This window comes from Phoca vitulina, unplaced genomic scaffold (genome assembly GCF_004348235.1).
Source record: "Phoca vitulina isolate PV1807 unplaced genomic scaffold, GSC_HSeal_1.0 scaffold52, whole genome shotgun sequence".
Lineage (NCBI taxonomy): Eukaryota > Metazoa > Chordata > Mammalia > Carnivora > Phocidae > Phoca > Phoca vitulina.
The window spans coordinates 4927903-4952498 of record NW_022589755.1 but is presented as its reverse complement, the minus strand read 5'-3'; the positions used below and the strand labels follow the sequence as shown (position 1 = coordinate 4952498).

The following is a 24596-nucleotide window of genomic DNA, read 5'->3' as shown; positions in this document are numbered from 1 at the left end:
TAGGCTACTGAAGTCCCTCCTTCAGCCTTCAAAAGGAAAGTGAATACATTTGATTCAATAACGTACCATCATGTGTTTGGATGTGTTTAACTTTGTAAATCTCACCCAAAGGAACAACTGCTCAGAACTCACAACCTGTCAGCCAGGTTCTTTCCCTAGAAGATAGTTCCCATCCGGTACACACACCACTCAGAAAAACTTTCCAACTGTTTCCTTTACCTAGTGCTGTTCTAGAACCTGCAGATGCTGACAGTGATGAACTGAACAAAAGTCCTTGCTGCCTTTGAGCTGGCATTTTTTTTTAAAGATTTATTTATTTGAGAAAGAGAGCACAAGCAGGGGAAGTAGAAGGCAGAGGGAGAGGGAGAAGCAGGGAGCCTGATGTGGGGCTCGAGCCCAGGACCCTGGGATCATGATCTGAGCTGAAGGCAGACACTTAACCGACTGAGCCACCCAGGTGCCCCTAAGCTGGTGTTTTTTTAAAGCTGGTGTTTTTTTAAAGCTGGATTATATGTGTGTAGCAATTTGACCCTCCAGCATGTGTAATCAAAGGATGTATACACCTACATTAGTTGAAAAGGACATACCATAGAAGATACAAAGTATCCTGGTAATTTGTTTTTCAAGGGGCATATTATTACTTGGAGCAGGAAAGGATTCACTTAGTTTTACACATGTAAAATAGGATATGGAGACTTTTTTAAAAGGTTCGTATTTTATCTCTCCACTTGAATTATAAATGTCTATCTGGATAGTTTATAGCTTTATATTCCCCAGCACATAGCAAAATAGAAATGAATTACATTGCTTTGAAAGATGATTGAAAGTGAGTGTATGACCTATTAATGACCTAACAGACTAATCAACCAAACATATTTTTGTCACTGAAGGAAAGGAGCTATAGGAAAGAAATTTCAAAGATCAGTATTATCCCAAGAAACATAAAAAAAAAAAAAAAAAAAGAATCCTGAATAGAGGCCTCTGGCAATATAGAAGGGGCAGATCAGTGAAGGAATAGGATCCACAGAACAAGCCCAATTAATGGAAGAAAATGACATCACTTTAAAAATTGAGGACAGTGTGTTAGATGGGTGGAGGTGAGATTCCGTCAGATGTCGTGGAGAAGAGCCCTGACCCCGGTCCACAGTCTGCCACCTGTTAGAGTTGCCAGAGTCTCAGGGATCCCAGCTCCACTGTGATGTGATGAATGGAGACATGATGTAGCATCATCATCTTCATTGTCCTGTGTCAGTGGGGCCTGTGTCATCTCTTCTGTACTCAGGGTTCTTTCCCTTGCTTCAGTAAAGATCTATCGAGCTTAAAAACAGTGAGTCCTACTTACAAGGGAAAAAAGTGGATATTTGCCATGAAGTGGCTGTTTCATAATTGAATTCCAAACTCGAGTCAATTACTCCATTCACTACTACAAACATCTTTTTGAGCATCTGCATTGTGCCAGGTACTGTTGTAGACATGGGATACTCTGGTGAACAACACATGCAAACTAATGGCCTCTAACAGGATGGGTGCGGGGCAGATGCTCTTCAAAGAATCAGAAATGGATTCTTCTTTGACTCGGTCTTCAAGTTCTTTCCACTCCTTGTCTTGTGAATCTGCATGTCATATCATGGTGGTTGGCATCGTCCTACTTAAATCTGCAGTCAGGGTCCCTGAATGGGCTGCCCAGCCTACCCTGAACCTGAGGACCAGGTGCTGAACTCACCTTTCCGAGGTTGGTATCCCAGGTAAATAAAACATATTAGTGCGATAGATTTCATATGATCCTCTTTAAGAAGGTTGTCTCAGCTTACATCCTCTACTGCTCCACCCCCTCGCCTTCATAAAAATCAGTTCTAACTAACACTAAGTGTGCCGTTGGCCAAATGATAACCACATTGTCTTACTAGTATTCTGAAATGTTCCATTTCCATCTTGGTGTATTTTAGGGAAATGCTTTTGTACATTTGAAGCCTCATCACTTTCTCCTTGGTCCGGGTACCACATTCTCAGCTGTTGCACATGGTGATGAGTGAGGGTACTGAAGTCAGGGTTTGGGGTCTGTTGGGGTCCAGACTCTGCCTTGTCTGGCTCAGTGGGGGTGGGTGTATTAGTCTGCTTGGGCTGTCATAACAAAGCACAGACTCGGTGGTTGAAACAACAGACATTTCTTGCTCACAGTTTGGGAGGCTAAAGTGTGAGATCAAGTCCACAGGGTTGGTTCCTTCTGAGGTCTCGCCTTGGCTTGTAGATGACCACGCACCCTTTGTGTGTGCTTTAGGCTGGAAAATGAAGTGGAAGCTCTTCAGCTGTTCCTCATGGAGGACCATGGAGGTTCAAGTGAAAAGGAGAGTTGATTTTTGGAGGGATGTGCCTTGAATGTCTCTCAAAGTTGCATTCACTGATTTCTGCCCAGGAGTATCCCTGCCTTTGGGCTGTGCACCTTTTCCTCTGATAATGTTACAAAGAGTCAGGAAGTTTCTGGGGCTTGGACCAAATTGCCTTGATATCTGAGATGCAGGCTGGGGGATAAGGGACCCTGTGAATTTGGAGGAAATGAGGACATTTGTAGAAAGTGGTTAAGGTTAAGGTTGTCCCTGAGCAAGATATTTGATTCCAAGGCTTAGTGTGACATAATAAGAAATACATATTTGGTCTCTGCTCCCAGTTCCTGACTCAGAGCTCCTAAAACCCTTGTAATTTCCTGAGCCACGGGGGTGATAGGAGTGTCTTACACAGAGCTGTTAAATCCCTTGAAACTTCCTGGTGATAGAAGTGTCTTTTCTTCTAATAAGGTGACTCTTGGTGGGCTCCTGGATGTATCCTGGATCGGGGCTTTTTACCAGAAAGACCACCACCCTTGACTAGAAGCTTGGAACTTTCAGGGAAGGGAAAGGGGCTAGAGATTGGGTTAATAATCATTCATTATCTATCTATCTACCTACCTACCTACCTACCTACCTATCTATCTATAATCATTTGAAACTTTTGTCTTTAAAATGCTTACATGAATCAGGTAGGTAATTTTTTTAAAAGTAAAGGTAATATGTATATATATATTTTAAATGGTTATTTATGCATATATTATATATATTCAGCAAACAAGTGAGTTCCCTTTTATGTTGGGGGTCCTCAAGACCATCCTCAGGTTTGATAATTTGCTAAGAAGACTCAGAACTCAGAAAACTTGTTACACTCAAGGTTACATTTACTATAGAAAGGATAGAGATTAAAACAGCAAAGGAAAAGCCACAGTGTGACCTGGGGGTGGTGGCTGTGTGTCAAATGGTGCCTGAGCCTGTGGAGAAGCTGGAGACTGAAGTCAGCCGTGTGTGTGTCCTGCCCAGCTGATGTGATCGAGCCCCAGTAGAGAGTGGACATCAAGGCTCAGGTGAGCTTTCCCTGTTGGCACTTTCCCCTGCCTACTGTCACAAGTTCATGCTGAGGAAGTGGCACTGCCCATGACTCCATTGTGGGAGGACAGCTGGACGCTCCATGTTTGGAACTTTCCTGTACTCTGCCCTTTGTGCCACTTTTCTTGGCTGAGGTTAATCTATATCCTTTAACTATAATAAACTGTAACTGTGAGTGTAACAGCTTTCAGTGAGTTCTCAGTCCCGCTAGCAAATTATCATGGCCTTACAGAATATTCTCCCTAGTTTCGGTAGCTCAGTGCTGCATTTTGGGTAATTTCTAGTCCACTAATTATCCCTTCAATGCTTCTAATATGCTTTTAAAATATGTATTTCTTTTTTCAGAAATACTCTTCTCCTCAAATCTGCCTGCTTGTCTCTTTATAGTTCCTGTTCTTTAGGCATTTTTTAAAAAAGATTTTATTTATTTATTTGACAGAGACAGACAGAGTGAGAGCAGGAACACATGCAGGGGGAGTGGGAGAGGGAGAAGCAGGCTTCCCAATGAGCAGGGCGCCCGATGTGGGGCTCGATCCCAGGACCCTGGGATCATGACTTGAGCCGAAGGCAGATGCTTAACAACTGAGCCACCCAGGCGCCCTGTTCTTTAGGCATTTTAAAATACTTTATTCCTTACAACATTTTTTTTTAGAGAGGAAGAGGGAGGTTGGGAGGGAGGGGCAGAGGGAGAGTGAGAGAGAATCTTAAGTAGGCTCCACACCTAGCACGGAGCCCAACATGGGGCCAGTCTTAGGACCCTGAGATCATGACCTGAGCTGAAATCAAAAGTTGGACATTCAATCAACTGAGACACCCAGGTGCCCCTACAATGTTTTTTAGAAAACTGCTTGTATTGATGCAGCATATATGGTGACAATAAGCAGAATAACTTCCTTTACATGACATCCATATCAATAAAAGGGAGGTGCACCTGGCTGGTTCAGTTGGTAGAGCATGCGACTCTTGATCTCAAGGATGTGAGTTCAAGCCCTGCATTGGGTCTAGAGATTACTTAAAAAAAAAATCTTAAAAAAAAAAAAAAAAGGGAAGCATTCCTGTTAAAGAGGATCCTGTTGTTACAGGCAGGACTTGCTGACACTGGAGGATGTGGCTGTGGACTTCACCTGGGAGGAGTGGCAGCTCCTGGCCCCCGCCCAGAAGGACCTGTACCGGGACGTGATGTCGAAGAATTATAGGAACCTGGTGTCATTGGGTGAGGACAGCTCCCTTGTGTCACTTAGAGGGTCCTCATCAGTGGTCTTTCCTCTGTCAGCCACTTAACGCTTCAGAGTATCTGCAGTGCTCTCAAGTGGTAGATTCTCAGATCCTTCTCTGGCTTCAGACAAGAGTGTATAATGAGTTGTTTCCTGAGAGAAAAGCCTCTGAGTTGCAGATCTGAAAACCGTCTCAGTCCCTCAGATATAGCATTCTCCCATCTTGACAGACCCCAGCCCATTTCGAAGTGTTCTGTCTTTTCCATGAGCAGGGCATCAAGCTAGCAAACCAGAAGTGCTTTCCAAGCTGGAATGAAGGCAAGAACTGTGGGCGATAGAAGAGGAAGTCCACAGTCGAACCCATCCAGGTGAGTGGGTGAGAACAGCAAGGTGGACGGCTGAGGAAGTCCCATTCTCAGCGGTCAGGGAAGGCTCCAGGGCTGTGATGGTGTCTGAGAATGTCTAAACAGCTGCCCCTCATATCCTTCTTCCCTTACTAGATAGAGCTTCTTTGTAGGAGTTGAGGAAAATATGCCCCTTTTATTCTTCCAAGAGCTGATCCCTGTTTATCTTATGTACATCTTGATTTTTTGTTGTTGTTGTTTGGTTCTCCCTACATTTCTCAGATTTTTTTTTTTTTAAGATTTATTTATTTATTTTAGAGAGAGTGAGCATGTGCGAGTGGTGGGGCGGGGCAGAGGGAGAGAGAATCTCAAGCAGACTCTGTGCTGAGTGAGGAGCCCAATGCAGGCTCGATCTCATGACCCCAAGATCATGACCTGAGCTGAAACCAAGAGTCAGACGCTTAACTGACTGTGCCACCCAGGCACCCCAACTCAAATCTCCTTTTTTTATTCATTGTAACAGTGTCTCTAACCACTTCTTCTACCTCCCACCTCCCTTGCTATGAAATCTCACCTTCTAGGCATTACTCCAAACATAGACGTTTGAATTCAACAGTCTTCCAACTAGTTCATCTTCCCATTCCATTGCAAACTAGTGATTTCCCTTCCCAGCGTTCAGCCTCACTTTGGTTGCTGTGCCCACACTGTCCTCTGATCTCTGTGTTTCCATGGTTTCTTAGCTTGTTCTAGACTAAATGTTTGTGTCCTCTCAAGATTAGGATGTTGAAATCCTAATCCCCAAGGGGATGGTGTTAGGAGGTGAGGCCTTTGAGAAGTGATTAGGTTATGAAGGTCCTACCTCTTTTGCCATATGAGGTTGTAGCTGGGAGCACTGCCTATGAAAAAGGAGGCCTCCCAGACACCAATCTGTTGGTACCCTGATCTGGGACTTCCCAGCCTCCAGAAATATGAGAAATAAATTTCTATTGTTTTTTGTTATAGCAGCCTGAGTGAATTAAGACACTTCTCTTTCCCCACTCTGAAATTGTCCAAAGGTTCTATTTTCTTTTTCTTGCTCTGTTCTGATTTCCTTAAAGCTTGCCTTCATTTTGATGAATTAAGCTGTTATTCTCTATAAAGACTCCTAAGTTCACAGAAACTCCTGAGTGAATTCAGAATTTTTCTTAAGGAATTAAAATCACTTTCTCTATAAGAAAATTTCTTCCATCTTCCTCTTTTTTTTTTTTTTTAAGTTTAGGGTCCTCTAATAGTTTAGAAAAACAAGTATCTACTAAAGTAGGCTAAGAAAGAATAGTGGGAGTTAAGAAAGAGGTGGTGAGGTTGGACGATCTAAAAGAGTCTGGTTCTCCAGAAGCAGAACAAAAATGTCTTTCAAGAAAGTAAGAGCTGGGGCATCTGGGTGGCTCAGTCGGTTGGGCATCTGCCTACAGCTCGGGCCATGATCCCGGCATCCTGGGATCAAGCCCTGTGTCAGGCTTGGGGAGTCTGCGTGCTTCTCCCTCTGCCGCTCCCTGCTACTTGTGCTCTCTCTTGCTTGCACTGTGTCTCTTTCTCTCAAATAAATAAAATCTTAAAAAAAAAATAAAGTAAGAGCCGTAAACATTATCTGGAGTTGCTGATTCATCAAGTAAGATACAAACTGAGGGATAGGGATGTGATCTTACTGTTGTCTTCCCATTCTTACAGTTGCGTGTATGTGTACTTTTTTCACGTTAAATTCTCTTTTCATGACATGGTCTTTGACCACTCCCTTGTGTTTTCCTTCAATGAATTCTCATTGTACTTTGCGTCCAGACCATTGAAACGCAGCCTTGAAAACAAAAATAGATGGATACCATCTATTTTTCAAACATTTCCTAAATCCAAGGCTTTTGTTGGAGACTGTGTGCATAATGCATGTATCCAGGCCTCTCCCTCTCAATCTGGTTGATTAGATTTTGGGTACAAGTCTCGGGATGTCAGTATTTAAAGTCCTCTAGAGGATGCTGTTGTGGCAGTTTACTTGGTGACTCATAGCTGAAATGCTGAATTTCAACAGAAGCAAAAAATACTATCTAGTAGCAAAGAGTTTTGTGCTGAATATATGACATGGATACATGAAAATCTGTATGCAATAGAGGTTTTGAACACAAGGTATTGCTGTTAGATTTCAAGGTTGAGGTTACATGTCAAAATGATGAGTAAAGATGTGATATTGTGGAAATCTAGAGGAAACAGAATCTACAGTTATATAGAGAGCATGGGAAATGATGGCATGATATGTGGGAGCATATCTAGATTTTAAATAAAGATCATGTGGGCTGCTCAGGTGGCTCAGTCAGTTAAGCATCCACCTCTTGATTTCAGGTCAGGTCATGATCTCAGGGTCATGAGATCGAGTCCTGTACTGGGCTTCGTGCTCAGTACAGAGTCTGCTTGAGATTCTCTCTCTCCTCCCTCTGCCCCTTCCCTTGCTTGCGTATGTTCTTTCTCTCTCTCTCTAAATAAATAAAATCTTAAAAAAAAAAAAAAGATAATGAAGGGTAAAGAATGGAGGCATAAATAGTAGGAAATCTGCAAAGCCATGGCCAAGACTGCCAGATTGGTCTGAAGCCAGCCATGTGAAGGCCAGTGTCAGAGGGTATTTGTGGGGGAAGTAGTGGAATGGAAATGGGTAAATGGGGTAATCAAGGCAATGTTAACTTTTATTGCCATGCTGACTGTTTATATTTTATGTATTAGTAATTGAATTATTTGAGGTAGCATGGCTACCTTTTTGTTGTTTTGTTTTTCTCTAGCTCTGGGTAGTCTTAATTTCTACCTTGTAGCAACTGTATAGCAATAATAAGGAACCGCCAGAGGTTGTAGGAAAAACTGAACGTATAGCTGGCTTGAGTCTTGGTTCCAAAGGAGGCAAGTGGTCCTTTAGGCTGCTTAACTGATACCAGCATGGAGACATAAATGTAGGATTATGGAAGAAGATGCAGTCCGATGCAAGATGAGGGGTCAGTGCATTAGGGATATCAAAATGGGAGAAGATCAGCTTGACATCTGTATAGGTACAACATGCAGAATGTGTTTTTCTTATCACGTTTAGAAGCACATATATGGGCGTCTGGGTGGCTGAGTCTGTTAAGTGTCTGCCTTCAGCTCAGGTCATGATCTCAGGGTCCTGGGATCAAGCCTTCTCGGGGGGGAGTCTGCTTTTCCCTCTCTCTCTGCCCCTCCCCACCATTCATGCTCTCTCTAGCTCGCCCTCTGACTGAATGCAGAAATAAAATAAAATCTTTAGAAGCACATCTGCCTCTGGAGAACTCTGTGTGTCCGTCCAGTCTGTTGGAAATTCCTGGATGGTCATTGTCTCTCATCTTTACCCCTTTCTTCAGGAGCAAACCTCAGCTAGACTAAAAGTTGGAGTGTTGAGGTAAGAGTTGCTCTCTAAACGTGTGACCAGTGTGATGGTACTGTGCAGAATAAAGATTTTAGAAACAGGATGACCACCTAAGAGTATCATAGATACATCGAAATCAAACACTGAGGATCCAACCTTCTGAATTGCCTCTCTGAGCCATTTGTTCATAGCAAGCATCTGCTTCTATCCTTGACCAGCATAATCAGTTTGTTTCCTTTGGTGGGATCTTCCAAACCAGAAATCTGAATATTTAAGTGACTAACATCTTGGTCCTCTGCCTCAACTTTCTTTCAATCTTTGCATTCTCTGAACATGACTTCAGCTCATCTTTTATCCTTAAATATTTATGTACTGAAGTTTTCCACACTGCTGTGTCCACACAAGCCAATTCTCAACATTGATATATCCAACTGGGTACTGGCACCTTATGGTCTAATAAAAATCTAAATGTTTACATGCTTCTAAAAGTCCACTTATTTCCCCCACATTCTGAACCTCAGTAACATTCACCCCCTTGAAGGCAGTTTCCACTTACCTCTTGACTCAAGCGAAATATTGAGGAGTAAACCTTAATTCCTCATGTTCTTTATTCCCCCACTCCCTATTTTGAACTCACCGGTGAGACTTGTCTTACCCCATAGGGTATCTTCATTTCCTCCACCCCTCTTCATCTCCTTTGCTCCTTCAAACCACTTCTCATAATTTGCAGCTGTCTCCTTTTCTTCTTTGCTTATTTTCCCTAACTAGAGTGTAAGCTCAGTGAGAATAATATGTTTGTGTGTCCCCAGTGCCAGCACTGTGGCCAGTACTTAACAGGCATTTTATCAGGATTTGTGGAATGACTGAATGCAGCCCTTGTAATTTTGGATGATGTTTTTCTTCCACCTCTATTTTCTCTTCTAAAGTGGCTTTCTTATTTTCTACTCTTTCTGCATGTTTTTGCAAGACACTATTTAGAAAGCAGCTGACTCTGTATTTATTCATTGTGAATCATCTAAGCTCATTTGTATGTTTATTGCTTTTTCCACTTGATTTTTGTGTATTGTGTTTTTACTAGTGTTCAAGAAATAAGGAACATTATTAAAGATTCTTTTATCCTGAAATCATGCAGTCAACACTAAAGATTGGCCAGTCCACACCTGGGCATTCATTGTTCTCTTCTTTCCTAGAAGTCGAAATTGATGATCATCTGCAGTGATACTTGCATACCCAGAGATCTCTAAAGACAACCAAATATGGAACAATGTGTGAACATAATGTCTTTGAAAATATTGTTCATCTGGACCAACATCATTTTCCTTTAAGGCAAAGTCATGGAAAAACTCTGACATCAAATTTAAATTCAGTCAGTTAAAACAGAAACTGTGAAATAAAGAACCCCGTGTGCATGATGGAGATGGGAAATCCTTTCTCCTTACAAAATATGAGCAAATTCAAACTAAAATGCCTGAAATTGGAAAACCCATCAGCACTAAGGCTCCCATTTGTGAAGCATCGGAGAACTCACAAAATGGAGAAATGTACATATACAGTGAATGTGGTGAATCCCTCATCAGGAAGTCTCAGCTCACTGAAGATGAGAGAATTCACTGGGGAGAGAAACTCCATGGCTGTAGTACATATGGGAAGGCACATACCACAAAGTCTAGACTCACTGAGCACCAGAAAATTCATACACGAGAGAAACCTTATGTAGGTGAATGTGGCAAAGCCTGTTATAGGAAGTCCGTCATTATACATGAGAGAAACGAAAGAGGAGAAAACCCCCGTTGATGCGCTAAATGTGGCAAAGCCTTTCTCATTAAATGACATCTTATTTTACGTCAGAAAACTCATACCTGAGAGAAACACAGTATGTGTAATGATTGTGGAAAGGGCTTCACCCAGATTAGTTTCATTGTACATTGGTGAACTCATACTGGCAAGAAACCTTATATATGTAGTGAATGTGGACAAGGCTTCATTCAGAAGATAAGTCCCATGTGACATCAGGGAGTTCATACAAACAAGACTTCCTTTCTGTGTAGTGACTGAAAACTCCTGTCCTCAGAAATCAGGTCTCATTAAACATCAGAAAATGCACACAGGAGAGAAACCTCATAAATGTAGTGAATGTGGGAGAACCTTCATCATGAAACAACAGCTCATTGTCCATTAAAGAACTCATACAGGAAAGAGATCCTATGAATACACTGGGTGTGGGAAAGCTTTTTCCTACAAGTCTTGCCTTATTAAACATAAGAAACATACACAAAGGAGAAATATGTAGATTCATAAACGTGGAAAACCCTTCCACAGAGAGTTACAGCTTCTTACGTATATAAGTGAAATACTATCAATTTGGTCACTGCAAATGCCTTCTGTCACCCCTCAGACATCATTAAGTATTAGTGGAGTCTTAGCAAATAGGAACACAGTCCTTTCAGGAACAAACTCTTGCTAGATGTAGATGTGCACCCTCAAGAGATAGCAGAAAATTTGCACAGGGGAATAAATACCTTATAACTGCAGTGAATGTGAAGGTGCCTTCACTGGTCAATTAGGTCACATTTTATGTCTAAAAAACCTATGGGAAGGAAACTTAGATATATTTGAGGGAGAAAAACAGTGAACAAAAAATTCCAGGTCATTATATAGCTAAGTATATTTTGAGAGAAATACGAATGCAGAGACTGGGAAAGCATGACAAATTTCATCCTGTTATGTATATTTATGTGTTGATACAGAGACATAGTCTGATGTTATTAATCCCAGCTTCCATCTACCTTGATTGCTCACTTTTGTCAACTAATCTGGAATGTCTGAGATCATAAGTGAAGCAAAACACTACTGTGATGACAAATAAGATAATTGGTATCTGGATGTTGCTAGGACTGAAAATCTTTATAATATAGAGTTGCTTGGTAGGAAAAAGCAGTATTTGACTAGTGGAGTTTGGGGCACATGTATCTGTTCAGTTTCCCTAGGATAGTGTGGAGAATTAATTGAAAAGTGGTACCCCTTTCACAGATTTTCAGGACTTTCTATTATGCAAAGTCATCTGAGAAACTGCCTTACATTGAATCTGTTCATTCAGTGAGTATTTGTGAAATACCTCCTTTGGACCTGGTATTATTCTATCAGCTAAGGACACAGGGGTGAACAAAACAGAATGTCTTTGCCCTCCTGGAATGAGTGTTAGCTGAATTACTCCATCTAACATACTCGGGGTATGTAAACTCTACGTTAGGTGAAATGGACATGGACTAACTGGATCATGGGGTTTGGATTTAGAATGATGTGGAGTTAGATCCTAAAAATGTCTTTCCCCAAGGAGGGTATAATGGGAGACAGGGAAACACTCCTATTAATAATGTATAAATAATTGACTGATGAATGGATAAAGAAGATGTGATACACACACACTGGCATATTCCTCAGCCATAAAAAAGAATGAAATCTTGCCATTTGCAACACGTGGATGGAGCTAGAGAGTATTATGCTAAGCAAAATAACTTGGAGAAAGATAACTACCATATGATTTCACTCGTGGAATTTAGGAAACAAAACATGAATATGGAGTGGGGGCAGAGAGGCAAACTGACTCTTAACTAAAAAGAACAAACTGATGGTTACTGGAGGGAGGTGGGGGGGCTAGGTGGGTTTATAAATAGATGAAAGGTATTAAGGAATGCATTTGTTATGATGAGCACTGGGTGTTGTATATAACTGATGAATCACTAAATTTGACATCTGAAACTAATACTGTATGTTAACTAACTGGAATTTAAATAAAAACTTGGAAAGAAAAAAGATGTATAAATAATCCAGGATACAAATACTTTAAAAAAAATGCCCATGTCTTATCACCCCACATTGATTATACATTCCTTGATAGTTTTGCACTAACTTCAGTAGCCATTAGCTACATGTAGCTATTTAAATGTAAATCAATTAAAATTAAAAATATTTCATCAGTATCAAGGGTTCACATTTCAAAAGTTCAACATTTTTTTGTGGCTAGTGACCACCATGTTGGACAGTACGGATTAGAACATTTCATTGTCACCGAACAGTATGTTGCATGGTGCTGCTTTATAGAGTCACGTATCCTTTGTGATATAGAAAAGATAATTATATATTGACTTGGAAGATGAATGGACTATAAAGAAAAAGTTCTATTATTGCAAAGAATGAGTAATTGTAAGGCAGTTCTAAAAGAATGGGATTGTTCAAAAAATGCTTTGTGTACATGTGCATTAGAATAAATGTCGCCTATAAAAGGGGGAGAGCAGAAGAGAAATGGGATGCCCCGGATAAGTCAAATAAAAGGCATGAGAACCTTGGTCTAAGATGGAAGAAAGCTGGAATATGAAAGGACGTAAGATTCCTCTTGGGTGTATTGGAGAAGAACCCTTACATTGCTCACAACCCTATCACCTCTGAAAGTTGCCATAATTCCATAGTTCCCATTTCCTCTGTGACCTGCTTAATTGCACATGTGATCTTCCTTTTCTAGTCCTTCCTCTTAGGACTGGGGCTCTTGTCCTCTCTCATCTACCCAGAGCCTTTCTCTTGATCCAATCAAGGTATTTGCTAAAAACCCTTGAATCCTGATTAGAGAAGAAGACATGGATATTTGCTATACAGTAGCTGTCTTTCCACCACAAACCTCTGGATTATCAGGGAAATTCAATCCAACATATATTTTTAAGCACCTAAATTTGGTTATCTCAACACTTGAGATTTGATTCTGTAATGCAGTCATTAGATAATTCAGAACAGGAAAATTTTCATGATTGATTTGTATTTCGTACTTGATTTGTATAGGATCACCTTGCCTGCCTTATGAAAACGAGATAGTAGAGACTTAGTATCCGGTAGGAGGCTGGGCCAGCATAGTAATTATGAAGAACTGACTTCGTGCTTTGACCTGTGGTTACATGACTTCATCAGGTGCATTCTGAAAATGATGATGGCCTACGGGGTTGAACATAGTGGGGGCAGACAGGTTAACCTGGCATCTGTGCCCCGGCCTGTGTTCTCGCGACCTTTAAGCTCAGTACTGGGGTTGGGGGAGTGGGGAGAATATGAGCTGGAGCAGGGCTAGAAATGGCTAGTAGGCCTGCGAATGGCTGCCAAAGACGGCTTGGTGATGCAGAGCACAGGACTGTGGTAAATCAGTCCTTCGTGGTCATTTCATTTTCTACACATGAACGTTCATAAGATTTCCAGTTGCAATATCCAAAACACTGGAAACAGCCCAAAGGCAATTATGCTGTGTGAAAGAAGCCAGAAAAAAAGAGTACACACACGACTCCTTTCATGAATACGTCTTCAGTGACAAGCGGCCGGCCAGGATGGGTCAGCGGCATGGTTGGGAAGAGGCTGGCAACAGGCGCAACGTCCGCGGCTTCAGCTTTCTTTGCGACCGCCGAACACCCCTCACCACCTCGCTTTTCCGAACCGTGGTCTCCCGAAGGAAGCACCCCTGCTCAGCTCCCGGGCAGCTCGGGCTCCGCCGTCCGGACCCCGAAGTCCGTCCGGGCCAACGCGCACCCGCCCCGGGCGCAACCCTCCCCGGCCACAGCGCGCCGCCTGCCTTCTTGTCAAGCCTGCGTAAATTTTGACACAGCTCTGAGCCTTTCCTCAATGAGAATCGAGACTGCGGAGCCCGGAAGTTACTTTATTTCCCACCGAGCCGCGGCCCTTAGATGGGAAAGGGCTCCGGCCTTTGAAAACGGGGCGCCCTTCCCCGTCCCCTACCACGAGGAGCCCTGCCCCTTCAAAGATGACCCCCACGTCATGTCTGCCTTGCGTGAACTCGAGCCTCTGAACATCTCTCCATTTTCCCGTAATTGCTGAGGGGCCAGGAAGCGCGAGGGTTTCGGCGGCACTCACCGTCCTGCCACCGCACGAACGCAGCCGCCGTGCCTTCAGTACGTCAGGTGTGCAAAGATGGCGGCCTCCAGGGCGTCGAGGCGGCGGCCGCGCGGACATATGACCTCATAAATAAGCGCCGGAAACCCGTATTCCGTTCTCCATAGAAACGCGCCAGAAACGCCGCTGACCCTCGTCAGGTGTTCTCGGGAGAAGAGTCTGGGTGAGGGGACTAGAGCGAAGGAAGTTTAGGGAAGTAAGTTGGGCCCTGAAGAGGTCACTGCAGACTCAGGAGAGACTCGATTCCGCGTGTGGGTCAGTCTGTAGAGGAGGGTTGGGGAGGAGAGGGGCGGCCTAACGGTCTCTGGGTCGGTTGTTGGTCCCTTGAGTCTGTGCAGGTAGCGCAGGGGCGGGTGTGTTTTTTGGAGGTGAGCACGGAGGAGTCTGTACTGTATGTACTCGAGATGTCTTTGGGGTCAATCATGGGGGTTCTGGTGGTCAGTGGTTGAAGGTCTGAACAGATGAACTACCGAGAGTCCTGAAGTCAGGGTTTAGAGTCTTGGCGGGTCACTCTCCTTGTAGGTGATTGACAACTGGCGGGGGGGGGGGGTGTTTGTTAATGAAGGTGGCGTTTGGCGCGGGTTCTGGAATGATTTGGGAGCTCAGCGATCGAGGAACTATTAAGGGAGGTCAGTGTACGTGTGTCGCTGGTCCGGGGTTGGTATTGCCTGTCTTTTGTGCGGGGTTGTGTGACAACAGGCTTGGAGGTTCAGGAACACTGGCTGGTTTGTGCGTTGGGCTCAGACTCGCTCCTGGAACAGTTGTTGAATGTTAACATTCCTCAAAAGCTTCGGGCCCAAATCCCTCCTCCATATAATTTTCTAATTTCTTTTGGCTCCCCACCTCCTCCCATCCCTTTGAACCTGCAGAAATGAAAGTTTTGAGGGACGTGAACGATTCAGATTTAAAATTAATTAGTCTTTTATTTAAGATTCTGTGTTTATCCTTCTGTAATTTTTGTGTATTCTTTTGGATATTTCCTTTCAGGTTACATATGTATGTAAAGGCTGACATTTTCCCGGTATTTATATTTTTGAGGGGTTTTAAATTTAAGAAAAAAATTTTTGAGGTGTTTTTAAAAATTTGTATCCATTGCTCATATTCCTTCTCTTTATTTCGGTGTGCTCATTGTTCCTCCTATTGAAATGTAGGTAGATAGGGTGTGTAAAGACTTTTAAAGAGATAGAGCAAGATAGTTTAAAGGAAAAATTCACTGTTGCTCACTGTCCATATGGCCTCATTTCTAAAATTGATCTGAAAATTACCTGCCACTGAGGCATAGTTCTGTTCTGATTCTCCTTTGCCACTTTCCCCTTGCTTGTTATTTCTACACATTCAGAATCTTATGCCTAAGGCATGATTTCTGGGGAACCGAATAAAGAGACAGAAATACTGGGACTGTGTGGTAAGGTGAGTGCATAGCAAGAGAGAGTGTAACACTGAAAGTAATTTTGTTCTTCGGCCCACAGGTCCTGACAAGAGACAAGAAATGAATGAAGAAAAAGGAGGTCCCAGGACCTAGATAGTGTCATATCTGGGCCACTTTTGACTGGTGACTAGATTTCTAACTAGAAATTTAGAGCATATCCAGAAGAGACAAAGACAGAATATCCCAGTTGCTGGCCATTTCTCAAAACAGAAGAAAATGATCAATGCCCAGGTGATTTTTGTCTTGTTTTATTCTTTCCTTTGTTCCCTAATGGATGTGTAGGGGCTCGTAAAAATCAGTTCAGTATCTAGAGAGAAAGAAAGTTTGAATCTAACTCCAACATCGTCACAAAGTAGAATCAAGAATATAGGGTTCAGGGGCGCCTCGGTGGCTCTGTTGGTTAAGTGTCCGGCTCTTGATTGCAGCTCAGGTCTTGATCTGAGGGTCCTGAGTTCAAGCCCTGCATTGGGCTCCACACGTGGAGCCTACTTAAAAAAAAAAAAAGAATGTAGTGTTCATATGATTCCTAGTAAATGACTAATGTTGGAACATCATATGTAACTGAAGGATCCTCTGGCTTACATTAGCTGTCACACTGCATCTAATATGTGTGACAACCAACATAAGAGAATCATGTTATGTGATATGCAGTGATCATGAGGAGAAAGCAGAAAGATTCCTCTGGCACTGAGGACTCAAGAAAAATTTTATATTCTTCTTAGAGGTGATGGGGTGGACAGTGTTGTGAGCAGTAGCCTTCTAATAAAGGCTGCAGCAGACTTCCTACTGCAGAGTCTCCTGTGGGAATAGACCAAGCAAACTCAGTAAACACAATTTTTTTTTTATTTATTTATTTGACAGAGACATAGCAAGAGAGGGAACACAAGCAGCGGGAGTGGGAGAGGGAGAAGCAGGCTTCCCCGCGGAGCAGGGAGCCTGATGTGGGGCTCGATCCCAGGACCCTGGGATCACGACCTGAGCCAAAGGCGGACGCTTAACGACTGAGCCACCCAGGCGCCCCATCAGTGAACACAATTTTTGCAGGAGAGGCTTCACAAACAGGTGGCTGAACTGGCATTGAATTACAGATTTGGCATTAGATAGTTGCAAGAAATTTTGTCTGGTAAGAGCTTGAGTTATAAGGTTCCAGAGTGTTTGCTGTATAACTTCAAGTTATCTCAGAAAATGCAGAATCCTTTCCCATTTTAAGGTCTAATTTTTACCTACTCTTCCTTTATTGCTTTTGGTTCCTGTAATTATATAAATGACTCATGAGTACCTTTTTTAAAAAAAAGATTATTTACTTACTTACTTACTTATTTTAGAGAAAGAAAAAACACGAGTTGGGGGAGGACAGAGGGAGAGGGAGAATCCCAAGCAGATAGCCTCTGAGCCTGGAGCCAACACAGGGTTCGATCCCACCACCCTGAGATCACGGCCTGAGCCGAAATCAAGAGTTGGACGCCCAAGCAACTGAGCCACCCAGGAGCCCCTCATGAATACATTTTTTTTTTTTTTCTCATGAGTACCTTTTAAAGGAAAAAAATCCTCATGATGGTATACACATGGGCCAAAAAGTAAATTCCCTCTTCATGTCCCCTTTCCTCATTCCCTTGTACCACTTTAGCAGATGCTTGGTGTGTTCTTGCTGTCAGTGAATCTGTGTGTGCATCTGTATACACGTGCCCATTTACAAATGTATTTGGACTTACATATATTTGTGTTTGTAAACACACCTATCATGACATTTTGTGTATCAATGGATTCATACTCCAAAGGACGTAATCTGTTGGCTTAAGATGGCATAATTCAAGCCTCTAAAGGAATAATAACTGCAAATGATTGGTGACTGTTAACTCTACAAAATTCCATTTGTCTGTAGTCGTACTCAACAAAATGAGTTAAACTATGTAAAGCATTTAGTGAGTGCCTCCTAAGTGATATGTGGATCATCCATGCCTGAAATCTTTGCCAGTGCTAATAATAGGACATTATCAGATTGCTAAATTTTCTTTCTTTTTTTTAAAGAAAGATTTTATTTACTTATTTGAGAAAGAGAGAGGGAGCGTGAGGGGGAGAAGCGGACTCCCTGCTGAGCAGAGAGCCCAATATGGGGCTTGATCCCAGGACTCTAAGATCATGACCTGAGCTGAAGGCAGACAGCTGAATGAGCCACCCAGGCGCCCTGAGATTGCATAATTTTCAACAATCCAAATAGTCCAATATTCTTTAGCCTTATTTTGAGATTGGAATCCTTATTTATTTGTTGGCCAGTTGGATTTTTTCTCTTTTGAAATGCCTTTTACATAAAAAAAGCATTTTTTTCTTACTGATAATTAGAGTTGTTTATATCCACTATATATTGGTCCTTTATTTTGTTTATAAAAAAATATCTCCCAGCTTGTCACTTTTCGCTTTGTCCATGGTATCTTTTTCAATACAGATGTTTTAATTTTTTCCTCTCACAAATTTTATTACTTATTTTCTCCTGTGGATTTTGGCTTGTGACATGAACATCATAGGTTCCTTTGTTTTATGGTTACTTTAAACAGGAAAAAGTTATTTTCGAGTGTGAAATTAGGTAGGAACCTAAGTTTTCATTTTTCTAAGTGGATCTCCATCTCACATAAAATAATCAGAATGTGATAAGATCAACAGTGTTAAGAATTTGCAGCCTTGCAGCCTCTACCAAGTCTGTTCTCTTCTCTATGTGATCTCTGCAATGATGAGAGATAGATTATCCCATCAGTTTTTCCCTGATAGGGCAATTCCATTGACAAGCAGGTCTCAGCTCATTGCATGGCATTTGGGTATAAGCTATATGACCACAGGACAGTACACTGAAGACGTTCCACGCTCCTGAACTGTTTTTATTCACAGAACTTCTGACACCAAATGTGTATATTTTCCTCACACCTACTAATTCTGCAACTCTGTGGACACCAGCGAGGTGTTAATTAATTCAACTTAATTCTGACACTCACAACTTAATTATTAATTCAACTTAATTAATAATTAATAATTAATTATTAATTCAACTTAATTCTGACACTCACAACCTGCAGTTAGCATCAGATCCCACAGGCCAAGGGCTTGGTTCCATGAGACTGCCCCCACTTTAGGTGCCAGCCAAAAGTCCCAGGTTGTCACCTATATTTGGGGTGACAAACTGTAAATTTGAGGTTTCCCACAACCCCCCTTTCAGGTTTGGTAATATGCTAGAACAATTCACAGAACTCAGGAAAGCACTTTCCGTACATTTACTGATTTACTATAAAGGCTACAACTCAGGAATAGCCAAATGGAAGAGATGCCCAGGGCCAGGTATGGGAGAAGGGGTGAGGAGGTCCTCCCTCAGAGAACCACCCTGCCAGCACCTCAGTGTGTTCACCAACCTGGAAGCTCTCCAAATCTGTTGTTTAGGGGTTTTATGATGGTTTTCTTATATAGGCACAATTGATTAAATCACTGGCCGTTGGTGATTGAATTCAACCTCCAGTCCCTCTTCCTTCCCTGGATGTTGGGAGTCTTTCAGGTCTCCTATCCTGAAGCTATGCATGGGCCCCCAGCAATTAGTCAGCATGTTAGGATGCAGAAGACACTCATCACTCTAGAGATTCCAACAGATTTAGAAACTGTGCCAGGAACCAGGGAAGGACTAAATATATATTTATCACAACATTTTCCTGGCTTCTATTGTTTTTATTTCACTAAATTTTGTCTTTCTTTAGATGGTAATGAGTCTTCTCTTTCTGGTTGTATTCATAATCTGACTTTTGCAACTGGTGTTCTATAGTTTCAGTCTGATGAGTCTAGATATGGATTTCCTGCTTGGTTTTGCTTGCTTGCTAAGTCTGTGTTGTAGGATGTTTAGTTGGTTCTGAACTTTTCTCAGTCCTGAGATCTTCCCATTGCTTCTCTGATTCTCTATAATTGCTTCCAAAAACTGTGTATAGACCTCACTCTATCCTCATTCTCTATTAACTCTCTTTTATATTTTCTATGTCTTTGTGTGTCTGCTTCATTTTTTGTTTTTTTTTTAAAATGAATATTCCAGTTCACTAATTATCTCTTAAGTGTATCTATGATGTTAAACTTTTATGAAAGAATAAGAAACATACATTGGTCTCTGCCCCTAGTTTCTGACACAAGGCTCCTAAAATCCTTGTAATTCCCTAAGTGAAAAGAGTACTAGAGGCATCTTTTGTTCTAATATTTGGTCTTGGATGTCATCTGTGACAGAGTTCCTAAATCCCTTGGAATTTCCTGAGTGATAGAAGCATCTCTTGTTCTTTTTTTTTTTAAAGATTTATTTATTTGACAGAGAGAGACACAGCAAGAGAGGGAACACAAGCAGGGGGAGTGGGGGAGGGAGAAGCAGGCTTCCCGCTGAGCAGGGAGCCGGATGTGGGGCTCGATCCCAGGACCCTGGGACCATGACCTGAGCCGAAGGCAGACGCTTAACGACTGAGCCGCCCAGGCGCCCCAGCATCTCTTGTTCTAATGGCATGACTCTGGGTGGTTCCTGGGGGGGCGCTGGTCACCAGAAAGACCAACCCATGATCAGAAGTGTGGGATTTTCAGCTGTACCCCCATTATCCAGAGAGGGGAGAGGGGCTGGAAATGGAGTTCATGACTAGCCATACGTGTGTGATGTAGCCTCCATAAAATTCCGAAGGTGTGTGGTTTGGAGCGCTCCCCGTTTGGTGGACATGAGTGCTGCATGACATGCCCCTCCCCTCGTGCCTCGCCCTGTGTGTCCCTTTGATCTGGATGAAATCTGTGTTCCTGATCATATCCTCTTATAATAAAATAGTATGCAGTAAGTAAACCGAGTTCTCTGAGCCGTTCAAGCAAATTAAACCCCAGGCGGGGGTCATTGGAACCTCCAGTCTATAGCCGGTTAGTCAGAAGTACAGGTGACACCGTGGACTTGGATTGGTATCTGAAGTGGGGGCAGGGGCGGTCTTGTGGGACTGACCCCTTAACCCGTGAAGTGTGACACTAGTTCCAGGTAGCTTGTGTCAGAATTGAGTTGAATTGTAGGCCACCCAGCTGGTGTCAGAGAATTGCTTAAAAACATCCAAACCACACCACACATACATCAGAATTGGTCTCAGCATTGTAGTTACTATTAGCAGAACAACTTCCTTTATATTCCTTATGAATCAATGAAAGAGAAACACTCACATGACACAGGACCATGTTGTTACAGGAATCGCTGACACTGGAGGACGTGGCCGTGGACTTCACCTGGGAGGAATGGCAGCTCCTGGCCCCCAGCCAGAAGGACCTGTACCGGGACGTGATGTTGGAAAACTACAGCAACCTGGTGTCAGTGGGTGAGGACAGCTCCCCTGTGTCACTCAGAGGGTGCCCAGTCAGTGGGCTTTCCTTTCTCCGCTGCTTACACTTCAGAGTCACTGCATTGCTCTGTACGGCAGATTCTCAGTGCCTCCTTGGGCACATGATAAAAGGGTCTGATTTACTACGAGCTGCTCTTACCACCAACACAAATGGTGCCAAACATGGGGGGTTTTTCTACACCAACAACCAGTTCTCCAACTCTCCAGGTACCAGCTAGGTGTCCTGCCATTCATTTCAGTTCTGCCACGACCCAGAGTTAGCATCACACTCCACAGGTTTAAGGGCTTAGTTCCACAGGACTCCCCTCACTTCAGATGCCAATTGCCAGTACTGGGTACCCACTACCCAGGGTACCCACGCTTCAGTCCCATCTGTAAATTGGGCATTCCCACAACCCCCTTCAGGTCGGCAAGTTGCTGGAAACAGCTCACAGAGCTGCGGAAAGCACTTTACTTAAGATTACCATTTTATTATAAAGGATAAAACTCGGGAACAGCCAAAAAAGGAAGAGATGTATAAGGCATGGTATGGAGGGAGGGGTGTGGACTTCCCATGACCTCTCTAGGTGTGCCACCCTCCCAGCCCTTCAGGTGTGTTCACCAACCTGGAAACTCCCAGCCTGGTGGTTTAGGACTTTTTATGGAGGTTTCATTATGTAGGCATGATTGCTTAAATCATGATTAACTCAAGTCTCCAGTGGCAGGGGCAGGGGATTGGAGCTGAAGGTTCCAACCTTCTCATCCCACCAGGGTCTTTCTGGCAACCAGCCCCCATGCTAAAACTCTATAGGGGCCCCTCGCACCAGTCATTAGTTCACAAAAAGACTCATCACTCTAGAGAGTTCAGGGGTGTTAGAAGTTCTTGTGTCAGGAACTGGAACTTAGACCAAATACTCTAACGGAAGATGCTCCTATCATGGCTGTCACTTAGGAAATTACAAGGGCCTTAGGAGCTCTGTGCCAGGAATGGGGTACAAAGACCAAATATATATCATTATATCACGGTATCACATATGCCCTCTCCTGAGAGAGAAGCCTCAGCTTTGCAGATGTGAAAACTGTCTCAGTCCCTCAAATGTAGCATTCTCCCATCTTGACAGACCCCAGCCCGATTCGGTGAGTCTAAGTGTTCTGTCTTTCCCACGAGTAGGGTATCAAGCCAGCAAACCAGATGCACTCTCCAAGCTGGAACGAGGGGAGGAACCGTGGGCGAAACAGGAGGAAGTCCCCAGTGGAACCCGGCCAGGTGAGTGAGAACCTGCCAGCCGGGTAACTGTGGAAGTCACCCTCCGTCAGCGAGAGAAGGCTAGCAGGGTGTTTGAGAACAGAAGCTGTGCTCTGTGCATCTCTCTCCCATAGCAGAACTTTTCCTTTAGGTCTTTAGAGGGAAGTGGAACTCTTTTTTCTCTTCTGATGTCTGATCCTTGCTTTTTTCATTTTACATCTTGATTTTTGTTGGTTTGCCTAGTTTTCTTCCACGGATTCTATTAGCTTACCCCTTCTTTGTACCCTGTCACAGTGTGTGTCCCTGTTCCTTCTGCCTCCCTGGCTATGAAATCCACACCCCACACCCCCCGGGCCTTACTCTAAAGAGAGACGTGTGAATTCACACTGTTTCTGACTACTGTACCTCCCCGCCCGGCTCCTTGGGAAATGCCAGTTTCCCTCCTGACGGCCAACTCCACCCTGTATATTGTGCCATCACAATAACCTGGTCTCTTACAGGGCATTAATCCGCTTTCTAGCTTTTCCCTCCACTCGAGATTCTTCAGTTCTTTCCCATTTTCTCTGCTGAATTCCTAATACTTGAGGTTTTTCTTCTGGCTCATGAATTAAGCTCTTTCTGTTGTCTAGAAGAGATTCCAAATTGGTATCTCCCTTCATACTGTATAGTGTTGTAGATATTTTACCTGCCTAAGATTTCTGAGTCCCTGCATGAGGAACAGGAATCCTCTTCCCTCCACAAAAAATCCCCTTCCGTCTCATTTGAACGTTAGATTCTCCTTTAGTACTGCACACCTTACCCCGTCCACACTGCTGTTAGCTATGGCATTCTTGTCTTAAAGGTCTCCACTGTTTCTGTTGACTGTTTCACTAGAAAAGATGGTTTTACATCCTACATCAGTTCTAGCCAAAATCAGCTTATGCCTGCCTTGATGGCTTCCTTTGTATGGTTGATATTTCTGATTTTCCTTTGGTTCATCCGAGGTCTTCCCATTGTATTCATTTGTCGAAATCATTTATTTTCCCCATTTTTTAAAAGCGGCTTTGAGATAATTCACATAACCCACAATTTGCCAACTTAACACATACAATTTAGTGCTTTGTAGTACATTGATAGGGTTATGTAACCATCCCCATAAGCAATTTTGGAAGATTTTCATCACTTTAAATAAAGAAACATTTCCAGGGCGCCTGGCTGGCTCATTCAGTACAGCATGTGACTCTTGATCTGGGGGTTGTAGAAATTACTTAAAAATAAAATCTTTTAAAAAATAAAATAAAGTAAAAAATAAAAAGAAACGTTTCTTCCCAGGCCCCCAGCTCTGGGCAGCCACTGATCTACTTTCTACCTCTAGAGATTTGACTATTTTGGATATTTTATATAATCATGAAATATTTGGTCTTTTGTGTCTGGCTTCTTGCATTTAGCCTAAAGTTCCTGAAGTTCTTCCATGCTTTAACATGCGTCAGTACTTCATTCCTTTTTATTGCCAAATAATACTCCCACTGTACGGATATACCACATTTTATTTATTCATTCATCTGCTGATGGACATTGGGTTTTTCCACTTTTTGGCTTTTATGAATTATGCTATGAACATTCATTTTTCTTAGGTATATACCAAGGAGTGGAATTCTTGGGTCATATTGGACCCCCAGGAAGGGTCCAGACATGGTGCTTCCAGACTCATGGCCAGCATTACCTCCTCCCAGCCATGGTGTGTGACAGTATGCAAAGAGTATTGCCAACCAGGGGAGCTCACTTGAGCCTTTGGTGTCCAGTGTTTTTATTGGGGCTCAATCACACATTGCCCACATGGCTGAACTTTAGTTTTTAGCCCCACCAGAAATCAGGCTAATTCCTATAGTCTCCAGTTCCTCTGAGGGTCCGGAGGTTGGAACTGATATGGCATGGCCCAAAGTCTCCTTCATAAATCACATTGTTAGAATATCCAGTGGCCAAAGCCCCCAGGCAAACAAAGGCACTCCTATCAGGTAGGACATTCTGAGGGCCTAGAGATCACTTCCAATAGAGCCAGTGGCAAGGGCCAGACCTCTCTTTGGGTGAAGTTAAATCTTAACTGAAGGTAACTATGAAAATGAACAATAAAGGGATTTACTTAGAAATAAAGAGGAAATAGAGCTTATGGTTGTACAATCAGAATTGAATGACAGCATGATATATACAAAGGACATCTGCATTTTGAATTAGGAAGATGCCACCATGAATTAGGAATGAAGGCATGAAATAGGAAACTGCAAGGCATGGTGTTGACTG

The 24596-nt window shown here is 42.8% G+C and overlaps 2 protein-coding genes and 1 pseudogene across 2 annotated transcripts in view; all 3 read left to right on the top strand.

Moving 5' to 3' along the window:
- Positions 1 to 24596, top strand: part of LOC116622220 (zinc finger protein 615-like) — a 67959-nt gene that overhangs the window by 14267 nt on the left and 29096 nt on the right. Inside the window, 2 exon segments of the mRNA XM_032388482.1 lie at positions 20944 to 21070; positions 22245 to 22340. Coding sequence (XP_032244373.1) covers positions 20944 to 21070; positions 22245 to 22340 — 223 coding nt within the window.
- On the top strand, positions 434 to 5231 carry LOC116622218 (zinc finger protein 649-like). Its single transcript, XM_032388480.1, has 3 exons — positions 434 to 1745; positions 4493 to 4623; positions 4897 to 5231. The coding sequence occupies exons 1-3, from the start codon at positions 1675 to 1677 to the stop codon at positions 4938 to 4940; spliced, it is 246 nt and encodes an 81-aa protein (XP_032244371.1). The 5' UTR covers positions 434 to 1674; the 3' UTR covers positions 4941 to 5231.
- Positions 8214 to 11787, top strand: LOC116622214 (annotated as a pseudogene).